The 20,003-nt window shown below is 47.5% G+C and overlaps 2 protein-coding genes across 5 annotated transcripts; one reads left to right on the top strand and one right to left on the bottom strand.

Annotated features, from left to right (window-relative positions):
* Nucleotides 1-1,035: 1,035 nt before the first annotated feature.
* PSMA7 (proteasome subunit alpha 7) lies at nt 1,036-6,949 on the top strand. Its single transcript, XM_027881634.1, has 7 exons — nt 1,036-1,180; nt 2,469-2,595; nt 3,622-3,746; nt 5,092-5,214; nt 5,625-5,744; nt 6,273-6,335; nt 6,609-6,949. The coding sequence occupies exons 1-7, from the start codon at nt 1,085-1,087 to the stop codon at nt 6,699-6,701; spliced, it is 747 nt and encodes a 248-aa protein (XP_027737435.1). The 5' UTR covers nt 1,036-1,084; the 3' UTR covers nt 6,702-6,949.
* Nucleotides 6,950-7,912: 963 nt separating this feature from the next.
* Nucleotides 7,913-19,716, bottom strand: LSM14B (LSM family member 14B). 4 transcript variants are annotated; one of them, XM_027881631.1, is made up of 10 exons: nt 19,546-19,715; nt 15,193-15,356; nt 14,710-14,845; nt 14,136-14,252; nt 12,168-12,338; nt 11,963-12,040; nt 10,783-10,944; nt 10,460-10,613; nt 9,566-9,745; nt 7,913-9,210 (listed from the first exon to the last, which is right to left on the bottom strand). In XM_027881631.1, exons 1-9 carry the CDS (start codon nt 19,664-19,666, stop codon nt 9,574-9,576), a joined length of 1,275 nt encoding a protein of 424 aa, XP_027737432.1. In that variant the 5' UTR covers nt 19,667-19,715; the 3' UTR covers nt 7,913-9,210; nt 9,566-9,573. The 4 variants fall into 4 exon arrangements, with proteins under 4 accessions (XP_027737432.1, XP_027737431.1, XP_027737434.1 ...); XM_027881630.1 differs by having other exon boundaries at nt 11,963-12,043; nt 19,546-19,714; XM_027881633.1 differs by lacking the exon at nt 14,136-14,252 and having other exon boundaries at nt 19,546-19,716.
* Between the last annotated feature and the right edge of the window lie 287 nt (nt 19,717-20,003).

The raw sequence follows: 20,003 nt of genomic DNA on the forward strand, positions 1-20,003 counted from the left end.
GCAGGGGGTTGTTGTGGCCAAAGTGCAGGACCCGGCACTTGGCCTTGTTGAACTTCATCCCATTGGAGTCAGCCCATCTCTCCAGTCTATCCAGATCCCTCTGCAGAGCCCTCCTGCCTTCCGGCAGGTTGACACTCCCTCCCAACTTGGTGTCATCTGCAAATTTGCTGATGATGGACTCAATCCCCTCATCTAAATCATCGATAAAGATGTTAAACAGGACTGGTCCCAGCACTGATCCCTGGGGAACACCACTGGTGACCAGCTGCCAGCTGGATGCAGCCCCGTTCACCAGCACTCTCTGGGCCCGGCCCTCCAGCCAGTTCCTGACCCAGCAGAGTGCCCCTGTCCAAGCCATGGGCTGCCAGCTTTTCCAGGAGTATTATGGGAGACAGTGTCAAAGGCTTTGCTGAAGTCCAGATAGACCACATCCACAGCCTTTCCCTCATCCACCAAAGATGGGGCAAGAGAATTTACAAGAATCTGGAGTGACAGGACAAGGAGAAATGGGTTAAAATTAAAAGACAGTAGGTTTAGATGAGATGTTAGGGAAAGATCCTTCCCTGTGTGGGTGGTGAGGCCCTGGCACAGGTTGCCCAGAGAAGCTGTGGCTGCTCCATTCCTGGGAGTGTCCAAGGCCAGGCTGGACAGGGTTTGGAGCAACCTCGTCTGGTGGAAGGCGTCCCTGTCATGGCAGGGGGCTGGAACGCGATGAGCTGGAAGGTCGCTTCCAACCCATGGCGTTCCACGACTCCATGAACCCACGAAAACCCCGTATACCTCCAGTTACACGCACGGCTTCCCCCAAATCACATCACACCGCATCTTACTTTCCGGTGTCTCCTCCTCGGCAAGAAAATACATGTCTTTTTTTTTTTTCTTTTTTTTTTTTTTTTTTTTTTTTTTTTTAGCGCCGCAAATCGCTCGGAACGGGGCGGTCTCCCGCCCCCGGGCCGTTCCAGGGTTCCCCTGCGCCGTTCGCGCGGGGCGCGCGCCCGCAGCGTACGCCGGGAGCGCAGCGGGGGCGCGCGGCGCGGCCCCGCCCCCGGCCCGCCCGCATGACGGTGCGGGTTCTGCCGGAGCCATGAGCTACGACCGCGCCATCACCGTCTTCTCCCCGGACGGCCACCTCTTCCAGGTGGAGTACGCGCAGGAGGCCGTCAAGAAGGGCTCCACCGCGGTGAGTCGGCGCGGGTGGCGGCGCGGCGCGGCGGGGGAGCGGGGCCCGCGGCGGGGCCTGCGCCGCGCCGCGCTGCCGGCCTGGCGGGCCCCGACCGTGCGGGCCCGGGCGCCGCTGGAGCTGGACCGGCTCTCGGTCGCGTTCCCCGCGGTCCATCGGGCTGGATGACGCGTATGGAGCTGCCTTAAAGCCCGTCGCTTCCCCCTCCGCGATGTGTGGGGCTCAGGCGCCCTGTCAGGCCTTGTAGGGATCCTCTGCTGTGTTGGTCTGTACGTGGTGGAAACAGTGGTGGTTTGTGCTTGTTCACGATGCAGATTCCCGATGGACTGTGAAACACGTCGGTAGAGGCAAGCAGAAGTACTTTACTGCCTCGCAGCTTCCACTTGTCCCAGGCTTTTGCTCAGTGAAAGTTTTATTTCATTTGGGGGGAGGAGGAAAAAAGTATTATTTTGCAAATGACATCATATTAATAATTGCAATAAGTTGTAATAATAATTGTATTATTAACAACAACAACAATAAATTGTAACAAGTAATAATTGTAATTCTAATAACTATTAATTTCCAATAGCAAAAAGCCACCTTTGGGATGGGGACGAATCTAAGAAGACTTAGTGCCAGATAGGCTTTTCCTTTTCTTTCCCAGAAGTTAAAAATGCTCTAAAAGTGGAGCCAACATTCAGTGTAACCCACCCCTGTCTTGACTCTTGTTGAGCCTAACGTTTTTGGAAACATATGTAACATGCTGACAGTGTAGGGTCATAAGAAAAAATTATTCCTGTCATCCTATGAGAAACAGTGAGAGTGAGGGTGAAAGGTCAGGGGGTTTTCTTTTTCCCTGATGTTGGAAAAGGTGTATCCAAAGTATAAATTGGGACATTAGGGCAGCTCCTGACAGGCACTGTAGGTGTTACTTGGTCTGATGTTCAGTGGTTTGGGCTCTGAGTTGAGTGGTGCCACTGGACTAGTGGGATTTTCCTTGTTGATCCTGGTTCTGTGGCTGTGGAAACACTGATGGTGGAGTTGTAGAGGAGAGTTGGAACAAATCTCTTGTGACCTACACAGGTTTAAATTGGTATAAACTGATGATGAAACTGCACCCTGAAATCCAGTGCAGTATTTGTTACATCACTTCTGCCTCCTGGTTGAGCCGATGAATGGGACAGTAAATCCTGCCTTGGTTACACTGTGGGGTTTGTGTTGTGCGTTTACTACTTGTTGAAGTAAAGCCCACTGGGATCTTTGGACCTGCTTAACTCCTTTTGCTTCTTCTTTTCATGCGTTGAAGGTTGGAGTAAGAGGGAAGGATATTGTTGTCCTTGGTGTGGAGAAGAAGTCTGTGGCGAAACTCCAGGATGAGAGAACTGTACGGAAGATCTGTGCTCTGGATGACAATGTCTGCATGGCTTTTGCAGGTGAATGGTCCCTTCAGGGTTTTTGGCACTTAACTGGGGCACCTTTGGGTGTGGATTTTGAGAATAAAAAATACTGGGCATAACTGGCTGAGGACTGTAAGAAGCAGTTTTATTTCCACAGTTTTTAATTATAAAAGTAGCCTGCTGTATGGATAGAGGCTGGCAATGATCTGATGAAAGGTAGTGCATAAACCAAAGTATCTCTGTTTTAGTTCAGAAGACTTCTGGATGAACAGCTCTGGATTTGAAGCATAAATATTCTAGTTCTACATTCCTGCTGTTCCACATGCCTTGAATTCCACTGTTCAAAGCTGAAACAGGAGGTGTGAAAATTTAAAAAAAAATACATAGATTGAGAGAAAACATATTTCAGGATGTTTCTCCTCTCTTCAAGTAGTTTAGACTCTTTGTGTTAGTAATACTTTTAAGGGGAGATGTGATTTAACTGACTAAAACAATGGGGTTTTAGGTTTATTGTGCAGAAATCAGAGGCTCAGCTCCTTCCCCTGCCTTGCTCCCTCAGCCAAGGGCTGGAATACGTGCAGGGGGAGTCACAAACTTGAGGAAAAATTCTCTAATAAAATCAAGGCTGTAAATTGAAAAAGGCAGCATTAGCTAAAAAGTAAAATAAGAAATAAGTTTCTTTTTAATGTTTCTTCAGAGGGTCACTCCTTTTTGTCAGCTAACGTTGTGCTGCTGTAGCCCTGTCAACTTGACAAGATTTGCTGGGCAGATAAAACTGGCTGATAGGGGGACTGCGTGAGGAATAAATGTGTGTGAGAGTGGAGATTGCTGATTTGCTGGGATATGGAATGCCATCAGTAACATTCCCATTGGGTTAGAATTACATGTGTCGTTATTTTGGCACATGAGCCACTTTCTGTTGCCTTACAAATGCTCCTGCCTAGCAAACCTGAGAGCGTGAGCTCTCCTTTACTGTTTTCACTGACCCCATGGGCCTTTTGGGGCCAGACTGGTTGTGTTACGGGGTTGTTTGATGACTCTGAGGACGTGCTGTTGTTCCAGGGCTGACGGCTGACGCCAGGATAGTCATAAACAGAGCGCGTGTGGAGTGTCAGAGCCACAGGCTCACCGTGGAGGACCCTGTCACCGTGGAGTACATCACACGCTACATTGCCAGCCTCAAACAGGTACTTTGGCCTGACCAGAAGTGCTTAAAAATGGGTCCTGGCCTGTTGTGTTGCGGATGTTACGTGTAATTGTGAAGTTAGCAGATGTTACGCATAATACACAACTTCTGCTGTGATGTGTCGTTTATAACGTGTGTGATGTCTGACACTTCAGACAAAGTGTGCACCACGTCTGTCCTGGCCTCATTCTACTCACCTGGTAAAAATCAGCACAAAAAAACACATTGTGGATGTTTATTGGGAAAGGGTCTTGTAGCAGTAGAAAAGAAGGATTGAGTGCTGTTTGGTTTTGGGGGTTTATTCCTCCCAAGACAAAGAAATTAATTAGTGTTTGTAAGGACAGGACAGCTACTTGTGTTATGTCATCAGGAACACTCTGCTCTTCTCCATCTCGCTCCAAGAACAGTGGGACTGGGTTACTGTCAAACCTTTTCATGGCTCCTGGGAATTTTTCCTCCTGCTAAGCCATTGCAGGGAGGGGCAAGAGGGGAGCAAATTGGTGCAGTATTTAAATTGGTTTATGTTTGATATTCATGAATTTAAAATGAATTGCAGTGTCAAAACATGCCCAGCTGCATTCTACGAAAAAATAATTTATTTGCCAGTGTATTAAACTGATTTTCAGCCACTAGTGGGGATTAGATAAAATCTAATTTACTTATGCACAGCCATGTGTTGGTACAGTGGTGATGGTAATAGTATGATTCTTGTAATAATCACTGGTCTGCCAGAGCAGGGCACCAATTCCCAAAGTTTCAGTTTGTTCCTTTACAGTAAATCTCACATTTTTGTCTTTCATTCCGGCACATTCACCATTTCTGTCAAACTGTTACAAACACGCACTTGGCCCAGTTCCTGCTGCAGGTCAGCCCTCCTGCATCTGGTGTGTGACGTGGCAGTGACTTTGCTGACAGTCACAGGGGTGCTGTGGCACAGGCTCCAGTGTAACCTCCTTACAGCCACAGAGCTGCCCTGCATGGAATTGTTGTGACTTACTGGTGCAAACACTGCCTTTGTGTTCAGGTGTCCTTGTCCTCTCTTTTGGCTTCCTTAGCACACTTGTGTCACACCAGGGCTTGCAGAAGTGGTTCTGGCTGCCTCAGCACCGCCCAGCAGCCAGGGAGATGGTTCTGGTAGCTGTAACCAGGGGTAGGAACAGGGGTTGGACAGGAACCACCCCTCCCTTGTCCCCCTTAGGGGTTCTGTGAGGTGTGGAGTCCTGCCTTTAACAGGAAGATTGGTAAGAGAGCCAGCTAAAAGTTTTTCTGGTTAGGACTTCTCCAGTGTGTGCTTTGCACTTTAGAGATGTTTTCAGAACTGCTGAGTGTCTGTCCTTCCTGCTCAGAGGTACACGCAGAGCAATGGCCGCAGACCCTTCGGGATCTCTGCCCTCATCGTGGGATTTGACTTTGATGGGACTCCACGTCTGTACCAGACCGACCCCTCTGGCACGTACCATGCTTGGAAGGTGAGGTGGTTCAGTCTCTTGTGGACATGGGATGAAATATTTGTGACTTAATGTCTCCCTTAAAGAGGGACCAGTGTGGAAAGGAGATCTCACTGGCCAGATGGTGCTGGCTTACAGCTGCAAAAATCCTTAATGATCAAATGCACTGAGAGTCGCAGCCTGCAGTTCAGCTTTCCTTGGGAAACCTTTTCCTCCTTCCCAAAAAAAAACCCAAACTGACCCACCTGCACCTGACAACTGTCTTTGTGTTTGACAGGAGGGAAGTAAGATGTTTAGCCTCCTGAAAAATACATGGTGATCACAAAATGGCCTCAGATTATGTAATTGTACAACTTGTATTTCTTGCTTCCTCTGTAAATGAAATCTTCTCTAAAATCCCATTTGTTGTCTTTTTCCCCTAATGTTTCCAGGCTAATGCCATTGGCAGAGGAGCCAAATCTGTGCGTGAGTTCCTGGAGAAGAACTACACCGATGAGGCCATAGAAACGGATGATCTGACTATTAAACTTGTCATCAAGGCTCTTCTCGAGGTGAGACTTCTTCACATCCCTTGTGTCGCTTTTCACTGGGCATCCAGATTCGCTTCTTAGATGGGAATATGGGAAAATCTTTGTGGCTGTCCCAGGGAAGTACCACAAAGGATCTGAGAGAGCTGTTTGCTGTGGGTGTGGGATTAAATTCAAGGTTCAGAATATTTGGGATAACAATATCTGCAGTTTACTCAAAAGAACTTACCAGCAGCTCTGGGGAGGAAAACAGACTTCAGTTCTGGGCACCAAAGATGTGTGAAATCACACACTGAATATTATAAGGTATCGAAAATATCCCAGGTCAGGTGGTGGGGCTGAGATGTTCTGGTGTTCTCCAGCCACTGAGGGCACTGGCACCAAGGTGAAGACCCTCAGGTTTTGAGAGTCACACTGCTGCTGGCATCCACGGCTTACAGCTAAGGAGTGAAATACTCCCCCTCCATATCTGTTCTCCTTCCAAGGAGACCTGGAATGGGGTTGTTGGAATGAATTACTGGCCAGGCTCCTAACACCTCCCTGTGCTCTCAGGTGGTGCAGTCTGGTGGGAAGAACATCGAGCTGGCAGTCATGCGGCGGGAGCAGCCGCTGAAGGTATGGCCCTTGTTTGCTTCTCTCCCTTTGAGCCTGCCTCTGATACTGTCCTTGTTGATCTGCCTTAACTCCCAGCCCTTAATCTCACATCCTGCACTGACAGATACTTCAGTTTATTCTTAGTGGCCAAGGAATGTTGTTGTGTCTGCAGCAGGTACCTGCCCCCGGATAAACAGTTAACGAACGTTCTTCCCGTGGCAGAACTAAAATCACTTCCATAAATGCCTTTTAAGTTTATTGGTATCTTGAGGGTCACCTGTGTTTCTCTTCTAGATCCTTAACCCTGAAGAAATTGAGAAGTATGTTGCTGAAATTGAAAAGGAAAAGGAAGAAAATGAAAAGAAAAAACAGAAGAAAACATCATGATGAATGAAATGCAACCGCTTAGCTGCTTGTTTTTAATTCGAGTGATGGTTTTTTCTGTATAGACATGTAGGCATTCCACTTACTCATACTGTGCCCTCTTGAGACCTACAATAAACCTACTGATTTTTTTTTAAAGCTGTTATTTAAAAAAAATCTGTCTGTTCCTTGGATTTTAAATTACCCAGGATGATTTGCTTGGCTACAGAACAGCAGCACTGACCCATTAAAGGACAGAGACTTTGCTTGCATTTTTTTTCCCTGGACACTTCACTTTGTTTAGTGGTTCTTTTCTGCTCTGTCTCAGGTCTCAGCGTCTCCCTTTGTTTTCTTAAGCAGCTGTCTTGAGGGTTGTGTTATGGCCTCGACAGAACTAATATGGAGTTAGGGAAGAAAAAGCCCAAGTGGCATCAAGTGAAAGGGCTGGATCTGGACACAGCCTGTGACAGCAGGTGTGTGTTTTACTGCTGAAGGATGGGACAGAGGGAATGAGTCTTCCTGGAGAGGACTCAGGGGTAACAAGTCCTGGGGCTGAGCCACAGCTACCACTTCCCTCACTGCTCCCAGACAGCAGGATACCAGCACTGGGCTCGGAGGCTGGAACACATCCATCCATAGGACACAAACTGCAGCAGTGTCAGTAACAATGATGTGTCTTGTGTCTGGGAGCTGAGGCTTTCCTGTGGAAACAAGGGAATTGTTGCCAAATAAAAGGCACAGTTACACCGGGGTAATGGTGATTAGCCAGGAGCAATGATGATTTCTCAGTTTGCCTCAGCCACCTCTGGCAGGGCAGTGGACAGGCAGCACGATTCCATCTCCACACTTGGAGTCACACTGGCTGCTACAGCCGCAGAGAAAGCAGAGGCTCTTGGCAGCTCCAGAGCCCCTTCAGCACCCCTCGTTTCTCAGGTGTGAGCCCAGGTCTTGCACTTGCAGCAGGCTCCAGGTGAGCTGCAGCAGCCCAGGGACTCAGCTCCACATAGGCTGGGGTAACATAACCCTTATTAGGCTGATCCCCCAGCACAGGAACCAGGGCGACACCAACACTGATTTGGGTGTTTGAGCCCTTTTCCAGCTGTGTAGCATTTCCCAGGCCTGCCAGAGCTCTGCAGCCAGGTTTTCTCCAGCTTGGCATGGAGCCCCAAGGACAAGCACCCGACAGGTCGGAGGGAGTGATGTTACCGAGCTGCGCACAGAACAGAGGTGGAGGGAAACATTAAACATTTACATGTTTATTATAATTACAATTTACATTACTCCAAAGAGCAGCCCCACTGCTATGTTCTAATTCTTAGCAATAAAGTCCTACAAAAATAAATCCAAGCTTTTACAGTAACCTAGGTCAATGCATAACTAAAAAACTCGAGCTATGTAAGGGGTTCAGTCGTCAAGGTGCTTTTTCAACAAAATTCCCTACCAACCAAAAACGGGACACATGCCTATAGCAATTTAACCCACTTATTCATGCAAACAAAGGTAAGCCCTCCCTCCCAGCCCTCTCCCCACATACAGTTTTTTAAAAAACAAAAGAAAAAACAACTAAACTATTTACAGTATGGGGGTATAGAGGAAAGAAATTAAACATGCCCATCTGTTAAGCTTCATTATAATGGACTTCCATCCCTAGCTGAATGAAAACATTCCAAAGTGTTCCACCACAGTCTACTAAAGTACAGAGAACTGTTTGCGCTTGGTGCTGCCTCCAGCGAGGTACAAACCGAGGCAACAAGTCAGAGCTTTGGGTCTCTTACTGCCAAAAACTCTGCACTGAGCACACGAGGGGACACTCACTGCTCCCGTCCCACACGCTATCCCCATGCTCCATCCAGGAGCTCCAAGCCCCCGAGGCATCCCCAGCTGCCTCCAGCTCGAGGGAAAGCCTCGGTCCTGCAGTACCTCCAGCCCAGCACCAGCCCACAAACAGCTGTACAGTCAGTTACACTACTACATGATCAACACTCCAGTATTCCCAAGTGACAATATACACAACTCCTCAGCACCAGGAATCCATTCCTCCAGATACCAAGTGCTGCTTCGCACCTGCTGCCGAGAACTGTGAGACCAGCAGCACCAAAGAATCCGTTTGGTTACTCAGAACAAAACAAATTGTAGCTGGTTTATTTTGAGTGAGCTTTGGTTCCATGTTAAAACAGCATGATTTATCTTCTCCAGGGTTCAGAAAAGGAGTCTGACTTTGAGCTTTAGCCTATAGCATCCTTTGAGAGACCCAGAAAGAAGAACTGTGTAAGTTAGTCTGCACTTAAAAAAAAACACACAAAAAAAAAGACACCCTGAAGAAGGTACCCCTGAACACATTCCCTCTTCCAAAGAATATTCCAGCTGACTGTTGCTGGTCCAAAAATAAGTCCAGAATATAAGCAGTAGTACATGAAGTTCTGTCACTTGAGCCGAGACAGTAAACAATATGAACCATTTTCCCACGTTAGTGCAGCAGTTGGTTGTTTTCTTTCTATGTACAGTTTCACCCTCTCAGGAGAGATGTTCGAACCTATTCAGAAAAGACGTAGAATTAGATTTGAGATCCTGGAAATCTTCCAAGACAAAGAAAAGCAGCAAACTCACACCCCTGTATCAAATGAAATGCTTAGCTAGAAAGGATCAGCTCAAGCAGCTCCTGCTTTCTCAGACAGGTGAGCCCAAAAAATCAACAGCACAATCAGCACGTTAAACACCAGGTTAAACCACTCCTATCTCCTTAGAAAGATCAATCAGATCCAGTAAGGAACAATTCTTGATATATCCATGAGACTAGAGAGCAAAAGAGGCTGCACAGACAGTTCAGGCAAGGTATAAAGAGATAAACCTGGTTCAGAGACAGTATTTACTCTTGCTAGAGCACTTGCCTCTGAAGTTACACTCTGCCAGTACCAGCTCTGTGAGTGGTTTGGTTTCTCCTTGCTGCTCCACTCCCCCTTCCACCTCGAAATCCACCTCGAAAGCTGCGGCCACGAAGGAACCGTCCAGACACTCCGAACGTCTCTGTATTGAGCTTCCTCTCCTCAGCCCACGTGGTGCGCCTGGAACTGAACAGGGTTGCGTTCAGGTTTAACACAAACATTCAAGAGCCACCAGCTCACTTAGCCAGGGAGCCTCAACCCCCCAGTTCTGTTGAGCCTGGCTGCAGCAAGAGCCAGCTGCAGCACACACACACACACACACACACTCCAGCCTCCTGCAGAAACACTGCCAAGGGAACCCCTCATGCTGACACTGAAGGGATGTCTGACTTCTCCAGGCACTTGATAACATCAGTGTCAGCAGTGAAAGCTGAAGCTTTCCCTTCATATTCCCAACATTTAACTTAATGCATTTCCACAGCCAGACCCGACCTCCTCCCTGCCCCAGCAAAGGGCACAGCTCCCTCCTGTCTGCCAGCTGCACCTTCAGCACAGCATGAACCTGATGCCCCCTCTCCCACGAACAAGATAAGGAATTTGTTTAAAATCAATGGTTCAAAGCCAGTACTGGAAAACAAAACTGGAAATTCCTGTATCATCGTTTAGGCAAGTGTATCATTATGAGCTGAAATGCTTTTTGTTTGATCCCACTGTGTGAAGGCTGGAAAGGACCACTTGTGAGCCACCAAATGTGTGGCAAGACTCCCTTTTAAAGCCTGTTTTGCTGAGTTTCTTGCATTCTGAGATTTTTAAGTAATTTTAAACCATGCCACATAGATTATGTTTAGAATTTTATTCCTAAAATTCCATTTAAAAACCAAGCCTTCAGAAAACACTCACCTCGATTTCAGTTCTGAAGAAATGTTGTCAAAGAAAGACTTGGATTTATCATAATAGCAGTTGGGCCCCAGCAGATCCTCCTCTGCATTACCATCATTGTTTTGGGTTGCCACTCCAGGGTCCCCTTTTTCTTCCCCCGTCTCTGCTTTGTCATCTGAAGATAATGAAATGTATTACACTTCCTTGAGGCACACTGTAGAGCCATCTGTTCTCTTGCTCCCTCAAACAAGATCTGAGATGTAATCATGCAGTTTCTCAGAACCAGTTTGTCTATGCAGTGTTTACTACTAGCTCAGCAATTCATATTTAATGAAGACACAAACCTTTAAAGTTTAGTTTCTTCTTGAATTCTTTATCAAGTTCCTCTCTGTTGAATTGTGCATTTGCACTTTCAAAGTCAAAGTCACCTTCAAACTTTATTGTATTTTCCTTCACAGTAGTTGGTCTGTTCTGTCCTCTAGAACGGTTTCTGGTTCTCCTGTTTCCTGAAAGCAGGAGAGTTTAAACACTTGGTAACACACACAGGGAGGTTACATGACTTGCTCAAGACCAGAGGAAACCAGGGATAGAACTCAGGAGTTTCTGGCTTCCAGTCCTGTGGTTAGGCCACACCTCTTTGAAAGCAACTTCTGAATTTGGCTGTAGAAGACATTACAGCAACACTTTAACTTTCTGAGCAGCATTCCTGGATGTCAGTCTTACCATTAAGACAGAGTGCACCCAAGTTTCCTTCCAGAGTGCAGAGAGAAGTCAGAACAGCTATTACACAGCAGGAAAATCTGAGGGAAGTGGGGAAAGCTATCTTTCCTGTCTGCTTTTCACCTGCAAGCACAGCACTGTAACTACCCTACAAACTTGTCACGATGACAAAGAGAAGCTTTCAGAAAATCTACCCAAGGCTCATCTACCCACAAAGGGAGCTTGTACTTCATATAGTTTCTGGTGTCCAACTGAAACACTATCCACTCCTTTTTGGAAAAGCTATAAACCCTTCTACACACAAATTAGTTTGAAGACCTGAGAGTATGAAGTTGTTTCCCATCTTTTCTCATTTTGCTTGGGCAGAAACATCCCTTTGAATTTCACTTGCTTCTGACCTGTGCTTAAACTGCCATTCTGAGATAAGCTCTCTGCTCTATGGAAGTGAAGGCTCCATAGTTCCTCTCTGTTATAAAAACTCTGGAAAGTCTTAAACAGACAGCCCTTCCCAGCAAAAATACTTGAGGTTTCAGAGACATCCAGTTGCTGCTGCCAACTCACAGCAACAGATCGATTTTTACAACACACCTTCAGTTTTCTAGAAAGACAGCTAGAATTCCATCCCTGAAACACTGAATTTCTGAACACGCCAGAACCCGTTTTGTTAGGGAAGCACCTCTGGATACCCAAAGCCTTATCAAGCTTTATTTTGCTCTCAAGTCTTCTGTCAGATAATCCTTCCCTGCAGTTAACTCCACTTGCCTTTAGATGCTAACATGACTGTTCAGTGTCAGCTTAACCTACCCGATCTTCTCCTTTGAGGTCTTCTGTTCTCATCGTTCACCTGCCCTTGGGTTTGCACGGGTGTTGCCTGAACTGTATCTACTGAACAAGAAAGATAAACTTAATAAAGGAGCAGGAAGACAAACCCAACCCAGCTCAGGCCTGCAGTGCACCTCTGCAGGATGCCACAACCCAGCCCCTCGGCCCTGGGGGGGTGCGTACGTACCGCTCGCCTTGCTGTTGGCCGGCGGAACCTGCCGGGCACTGCGCGGAATCCCCGGAGTCACCTTCACTGGGGGCAGCTTTGGGGAGTTCACACTGTCCACTGGGCCAGTCTGAACAGCCTGCTCCACCATGGGGCTTTTGCGGACTGGGTGAACAGAAGGAAAGCCAGCACCTGGAAAAAATCCCAGTGACTAAGTGCCTCTCGGAGAACGTGCCAACACCACTCAAACCCTGCCCACTTCTATGGAGAAACAGTTTGGTCAAGAATTACTCAAAGCTTCGAGTGTGAATCATTACAGGCTAAGTTTAAGTGCCACATACTCTAGGTAAGGCACCACTGCCACGCAAGTCGTGGCTCTCAAATCCAGAGCCCCAGTATCAGGAAATCTATCCCTTTATTTCTTAAACCAAGTTAGACAGACATCAGATAACCAAGCCAGGTCAGTCTCTCGGACAGTTTATACCAGAATATAATTTCTAGGTGTATCCTTGGTTATGCAGGGTTGTACTTTATATGATAATAGTTAAATCTGAAACAAAAAGCCACGATTTTGAAGCTGTTCAAGGAAGTTCCCCACTTTGTCAAAAAAAGTCTTGCAGCAAACACTTAAGCACCTCAGCTATATCCCCTTCTGTAAGCTGCTTTTAGAAGTCCTTCAAATTCATTGCTTATTGTTAGAGCTTTCAGACAAAGAAAACCTGAAACCAGACCAGGATCTCAAAGTTACCCTTTTAAATTCCTTCTTGGTCAAGGCCAAAGTGTTACCAAGACTTCTGTTGCTCTTCCATCCAGGCTTATTTATTCACACTACAAAACACGTAAATACTTTTCATGGTTTGGTATACCTTACACCAATGATATTAAAAAGTGACAGTCTTCAGGACTCAGAAGAAACACTGCATTCTAGGTTTAATTAGAAGGTTTGGAGTACTACAGGTTTATGTAGTTATGCATAAGAACCGCTTGGAAGCAAAGTTTAACTGAATATATTAAAAGAGCAAGAAAAGTGAAAAGCTGAAGAGTACACACAAACCAAGCCACTGACACTTCTGGGTCACCCAAGTCCACATGAGATATACCCAGTAGGTTACATCATGCAGGTTCCCAGTTAATGTACACCTGGAAAACTTGCAAGGAAGACAGACATATCCTAAGGATTATCGAGCAGGACAAAGCTGGTGTGCAAGTTTAACATGACAAAGTTTCAAAGTTTAGCCAGAATACTGAGAAACAGATAGATAGCCAAAACCAGACAGCAAGTAAAAAGCTTCATGCCAACACAAGCATACATGCTTAAGCTAAAAACAGATGAAACTAATTACCATGTTTAAGTGCAGGCTGCACCTGGTCTCTCTGCTCTGAGGATGGTCAGTCTAGTATCTCTACTCAGCCTCCTTTAAATGTTTTATACACAGAAGCAAGCACCCAGAACTGTTATCTCAGCTACCCAGGACTCAGGAATTACTGTTAGTCATGCTTTACTAACTGGGAGCGCGGACAAGGTACAACGCCCCATCATGCAGGAAATCCACCCTGATGTTTCCTCAGTCACAGAAATACTCTTGACTTTTCAAATAACCTGGGTCTCTAACCACAAGACCACCCACAATTTAAGCAGTGTGCTTGTCTTTCCAGGAAAGGCTAATTCATTCCTCACCCAATCCCTATGGTGACATGTTCCTGGACAGGATGCAGCACACTAACATCCCTAAACTTTACCCCTCTCCTGATACTTACACAAGAGGATCCACTGCCATGGATTTTTCCTTTCTCCTGTCTCTCTAACTGGTAATTCTAGGACAGGAGGAGTAATACTTCATGTAATGGAAGGCAAAAAAAAGCTGAAAACTAGTTCTACTGGCATTACCCATATGAGCACCATCATTCTAGGAGGGGTTAACAAGAACAGAGTGTTTGCAAGTGCCATGCAGTTCTTCCAAATATTTGGAGTCCTCAAACTGCTGTTACCCTTGGAAGAGAGCTGATGGGGCTCTGAAGACATGTCAGGCTCTGAAACAGGTTGTGGAGACGGAGAAGAACTAGGGCTGGAAGCAGCTGCTGATGCTGGAGGGCTTACCAATTTCTCTGAAGAGATAGAGGGAAGAAGAGAGAGCAAAGATATATGGATAAGATACCAGGTAGTGAAACATCTGAAGGACTTGGAAAGAGGTACAAGAATCTCTAGAACAGCACCAGAGCAGCTTTTTTTACAGTCATCTCTGGGAATACAAGTTCTTCGCACATGTGATGCACATGTAAGGTGTGTCAGATTAAAAATGACCTGGCCTCAACCGTTAGGTATTCACATTACTTTCAGAAAGAAACTTGAGCTATTTATTTTGTTTCTTTCCTGTGCATGCGTGTGTGCACGTGGAAGTGAAACACAGGCCTCCTTGTAGTACAATCATTGCACAAAGTTAACTACTTATTCACAGCCTGACACCTTGGCAAGGAGTAGGGTATTGGCCACTGTTATTTGTTTTCACAGGAGGTGCATTACAAGGACCGTACCTTTACTCTAGCAAGTAAAGTTGTTACTTACCTAAACCTAAGGAAGCTGCATACTGCTGGCTAAGCAAAGAGCTGGCAGCAAGCTGGCTGTAAGGTGGCATACCTCTAAACGGGCTGTAAGGCACATGTGGCTGAAAGGATGATGTAGAGGCAGAGCCCAGTGAAGACTGTAACAAGACAAAGTACATTTCCATTTACAGTGTCCAGAAGTCAACTTGCTTTGGCAGTGATTCTCTACTTCATGTACACCAATCTACAGCTTAAGCAAATACTCAGAAGGGTTAGTTTACCTCTTTATGATTTTCCTGCATTCTCAGCTAGCTCTGGGTGTTGACTGAAGTCTTTAATGCTGCTGCTATTTTAACCATTACGACAAAATTCAGGATGCTTCAAACAATCTGAAGATTCCTGGAGACACTGACTGGCCTTCATTTTTATAAGTTTTTACCAAAATCCAGTCCTCCAACACAAATGTTTTAGCACAGCTTTTTAGCAACACTTCAGGCTAACTTACTTGGACAATGGCAGGATCCTGTGGCAGAGTATGTTGAGCTTTTGGAGGTTCACAGACAGTGATGTCTTTGATGTCACTTCCTCGAAAAATAATGTATTCATAGATTTCTTCTCTCGGAGGAGCCGGTCTGTCTGTGGGCCGGTCCTCGGTACCGAAGGATCGCACTGGAGCATTGGGAAATGACTGTTAGTGCAGGGTTACCACTGCAGCAGCGAGCAAGTTAAGATTTATGCGGTTAATAAGGACTCCTGTAACACTTGCCAAGTGTAAAAACAACAACAACAAAGGTTACCTCCAGAACCCTGAATCTCCCTCTCGCACATCTGTTCCCTCGAACGCCAACTTTTTCAGCAGCCTGTATAAACAGTTTTGTTTACATCAAGCTGTGAAGGTAAAGACCATAGACCAGCTGGAGTGTAGAATTCCTACTCCACACCCGAGGACTCACCCACAGTGCTGTACTGCCATACTCCCCTTCCCTCCCCAGCACCTGTCCCATGCAGGCACATTCAGCTCCAGACAACTGCAACACGCCAGGGGAGAGGCCCCTGAAGCAGCAGAGGGTAATCTTAGAAGGCTTCAGAGCTCAAATCTGCACCTTTGTTTTCATACATTTATTATGCAGATAAAGTTATCAATGATAAGAACTTCCTATTAAAATTCCCTCTCTACTCCATGTCACCATTTTAATGATTAATATGACTATAAAGCATGGTTTTAGTGATAAATCTAAAACCTCCGTGCCTGGGGAGGCTTTACTGAGTCCCAGCATCAGGACACTTGAGCAGGCACTAACCAGTGAGGTTACACCTCAGAGTGGAAAAAAGGCTTCAGCTGACTGTGGCAGCTACCAGGTAAAAACATTAATTAATTTGAGCCATTAAAGGGGAAGAGGTTAGACTGATTCACTGGATTGTTGGCGGAGGAAAGTAGATGGCACAGTTGTATCACACACTGATAGGTGAAAGCTTGAAACTTCAGCCCCAAGTCACAGAAGCTCACCCAGTTCACTAGTCTAGCTGCTTTGTCTTCATGAGGCTTTGCCAGTTTGGATAAACACCAGCACATACTGGTTTATGCACATTTTCTGCCAATGGGAGAATTCTGTATTGGAGTTCCATCAGCTGCTTCTAACAAGTTACCACAGAAATACTGAAACCTCTCTGCAAGGACACACCACAATTCCTGCAGTACCTTTAAAAATTCCATCCTTAACAGCCCTTTCACAAGCACCTGCCATGTCACAGTCTGTGGTGACATGCCAGCCAGCTGCCACTCCCAGTGCACAGCTGGAATGACACAAGTACAGACAGCCCTGCCACATGGATGACAGAGGGCACCACAGCTTCTCTGGGAAAAGGGCACAAAAGTGGATCCACTGAACCCTGGTGCTGAGCATCCCCGGCATACCACACTGCTACAAACTTACTAGGAGTGTTGGCACTTGTAGGCAGGGACTCTCAAGAGTCCTGTTCTGAGATGAGCAGCTGTACCCAGGTGGTACATCCACCCAAGCAGCAAGGGCTGCGAGTGCTCTTCACCCCTGCTACTATGTAGGTGAGCCCCCAAAGAGCAGGTCAGTGCCAGCCTGTCCCTAACACATGCTCAGCACCTCAGCTGGCACCTAACAGGAAGGGAATCTTCCCTGCTGCAAGGACAAGCTGTCAGTCACTTCCTCTGAATGGCCATCTCCCATGAATTCCTAGGGTAAATAACCTCTCCAAGTTATTTTAGATCTCCAGCTGCTGTTTGATCATATTACAGCTGTAACTCAGTCAACTAGAAGCAGATTATAAACTGAAAGCAATGCTTGTGGCCTTTTGGACATGAACTGTACCACTGACACCCCGGCTCAAGATTAGATTATTACAGCACACAGCTCACGGCAAGACATGCTAAAGGTATCCAGGGACTACTGCAGCATCCCAGGGCAAACCTGGAAAGCACCACAATCAGCCCATCAACTTCCACATGAACAAACACATGACCTGCAAAGCCCAAGACTCTCCAGGCAGCCTCTGACTTGGCTGGTCCCAAGGTTTCTAACTAAAAAGGTGGAAAACCGTGTCCTTGCTGTAGACAAAACAGCAGTGAGGGCATGTGAGAGAGTTGTAGGAGTTGAGCTTGCCTATCCCTGCACTCGAAGTGTTTAAATGTTTCTGGGACAGCACAAAGTGCAGCATGAAGTTCTTGCAGAGGTGGGAAGGGCTGTCTCCCACGGAGTTAGTGACTGTTGCTTACAGACGAGCAGGAAATCAATCCCACACCACTGCAGCTCGTATTTTACAATACAGTTACTATTCAAGCAGGGGCTGTTAAGCACAACAAGAGTGACTGGGTGTCTGGAAAGCAGAGCCTACGTAGATATTTCTTGCTCAAACAGTCCAATTTCTCCAGACTTCTACAGAAGAGGGAAGAAGTTTCTGGTGTTCACTATGACAGGACAGTAACGGGTCTAAGCTTCCTTTGTTTGCAATTAAAGTTCAGCATTTAACAAGACAGACAACTTTCTGGTAGTGATTAATTAACACATGAAATCCACAGCGTTTAAGATACCGTGATTGTGTTAAGATTTAACAAATATAGATCAATAAAGTTAGCCTGCCTTTGAGTGAGAAGCTACACCAGATTCCTTCCTGAGGTCTCTTTCAACCTAAATTTCTCTTTCACATGAATGATAGAAGTCAAGACAGTAGCACTTATGTTACACACTGAAGCTGTTTGAGCCTTAAGCAGTTGCGCCCATGGCTTAACAACAATTTTACTTTAACTGCATGTCAGTAATTTATGGCTCTTCTAACCCTTCAGAATTTTAAACCACTGTACCCCACCCCTGATACTGCTGTCCCCAACTTCAACACTGTTGCTACATTCATAATTCTGACTCTAATTTTGGTACAAAGTCTTTATATTTGAAAAACCCATCTTAGCTAAAATGAGAAGCAGGGTTTGTGCTGTGAAGTTCATAGAGCAGTGCTGTAAGTGGGGACAAATTATATTCTCCATCTATTGTAAAAACTACTTCTTAGGCATTCCAGTTCATCAAAAACTGAACACTAAGAAACCAATAAATACAAGAACTGCCAGAAATCTTATCCGGAGCATGCACTTACACCACAAAGCACTTTAATCACACATGCCTTTGAGACACACCACTTCAGCTCTGAAGTAGCAAGTGCTCTCTGTAAGGCAGAACTATGTGAGGAACCATCTCTACTTGCTGCTGGGTCAAGGTGAAGACCTTCCTGCACGTACAGGAAAGGAACTGCATCCTTCCAGCAACCCCTCAAGTACTCTGAGCAAAGCTCTAACATAAACAGCTCCATTTGTATAGTTAAACAAACAGCTGCACCCCTAGAGAAAAAACGAATTTGAGAAAACTCATTTTAACTTCAGAATACACTCTAATAGGTGTCAAATAGTGTCCAACATCACATAAACATCATTATACAGGATAAACAATGTGACAGAAGCTGCCTTGAGGGTAGTTGTGAATCTGGCAAGTCAGTGTCTCCTGCCAGCAAGCAGCCTTCCAAAACAAAAGGTGTTTGTTTTGCAGACAACCCAGATGGGTGGCTGAAGGCAATGAAGAATGTGTGAACTCTCCAGGACAAGGAAGGACGAAACTCAGGGAAAAGAAAGAGCTGATGCACCTTAGCTGGAGTAGGCAAGCTGGACATGAAAAGTAGTGCAGAAATAAGATCATGTTTGAGAGACTGAACAAGACAAGACAGGTTTTACTGAGAGGAAAGATGGGAGTTCCCAGCACAGGTGACTACTGGATCCAAATGACACCACTTAAGAAGAAGATAAAGATCAGTATTTCTACAGGGAAACAAGATGCAAAGCCCCGACGAGGAGCCTGCAAGGTCGGCGGGGCCAGACCCACGTGCGGGTGCCCCCCAGCGCTCCCACCCTCCTCACCTGAGCGAAGCCCGGCTATCGATCATGGCAGGAACAAAGACACATCCACACCAACTCCGCTCTCCCCAGCGGCGGCCTGGGCCCTGCTGGAGCCGAGCCCCGACACACAGCCGGGCACGGGGGAGCCGAGTCCGCACGGCGATGCGGGGCGTCCCCTCCCCGGCCCCGGCAACGGCACGGGGAGCCGGCGCTGCCGGCGGCGCTTCCCCCGGGAACCCCCCGTACGAGGCGAGCGCCCCGGGCCCTGCCCGCCCCTCCGCCGCGGCCCCCGCCAGTGCTGACTCACGGGGAGCAGCGGTGCCCGGGGCTCGGGGCGGGCGGGCCCCGGGCCGCGCTCATTGTTCACAGCACGGCGGCCCCCGCCGCGTCCCCTCCGCCCGCGCCGGCCGGCCTAGGCCCGCCCGCGCCCCCCGCAGGGCCCCGCCTCACCCTTGGCCAGCGCCACGGTGGAGTTCTCGGTGTCGATGGTGTAGAGGATGCCCTCATAGCGGATCTGCGCCTTGGAGATGAGGCTGATCTTGCTGCCGATGTAGGGGGTCCCCGAGCTCATGGCGGCGGCGGGGCCGGGGGGGGGGTCCCAGGGGCGCGCGGAGCCGCCCACGCGCACTGCAGAGCGGGGACCCCGCCGCGCGCGCCTTATATAGAGCGGGGGGAGCCGGGCCGGGGGGGGGGCGGAGGGGGCGGAGTGCGCCGCCCGCGCATGCGCCTTCCGCTATCGACCAGACGGGAGAGACGGGGTCAGACGGGGAGGGGCGGGGGAACACCCGGGCCCCGCATCACGTGACCAGCGCGAGCGAGGGTGCCACGTGCGCCGCGGGGCGGGGCGAGGTGAGGGCGGGGCGGGGCCTGGGCGCGCGCGCTGCGGTTCCCGCGCTGCCGCCGCTGAG

This window comes from Empidonax traillii, unplaced genomic scaffold, assembly GCF_003031625.1.
Source record: "Empidonax traillii isolate 1590-97213 ecotype Southwest subspecies unplaced genomic scaffold, ASM303162v1 scaffold91:size2966241, whole genome shotgun sequence".
Lineage (NCBI taxonomy): Eukaryota > Metazoa > Chordata > Aves > Passeriformes > Tyrannidae > Empidonax > Empidonax traillii.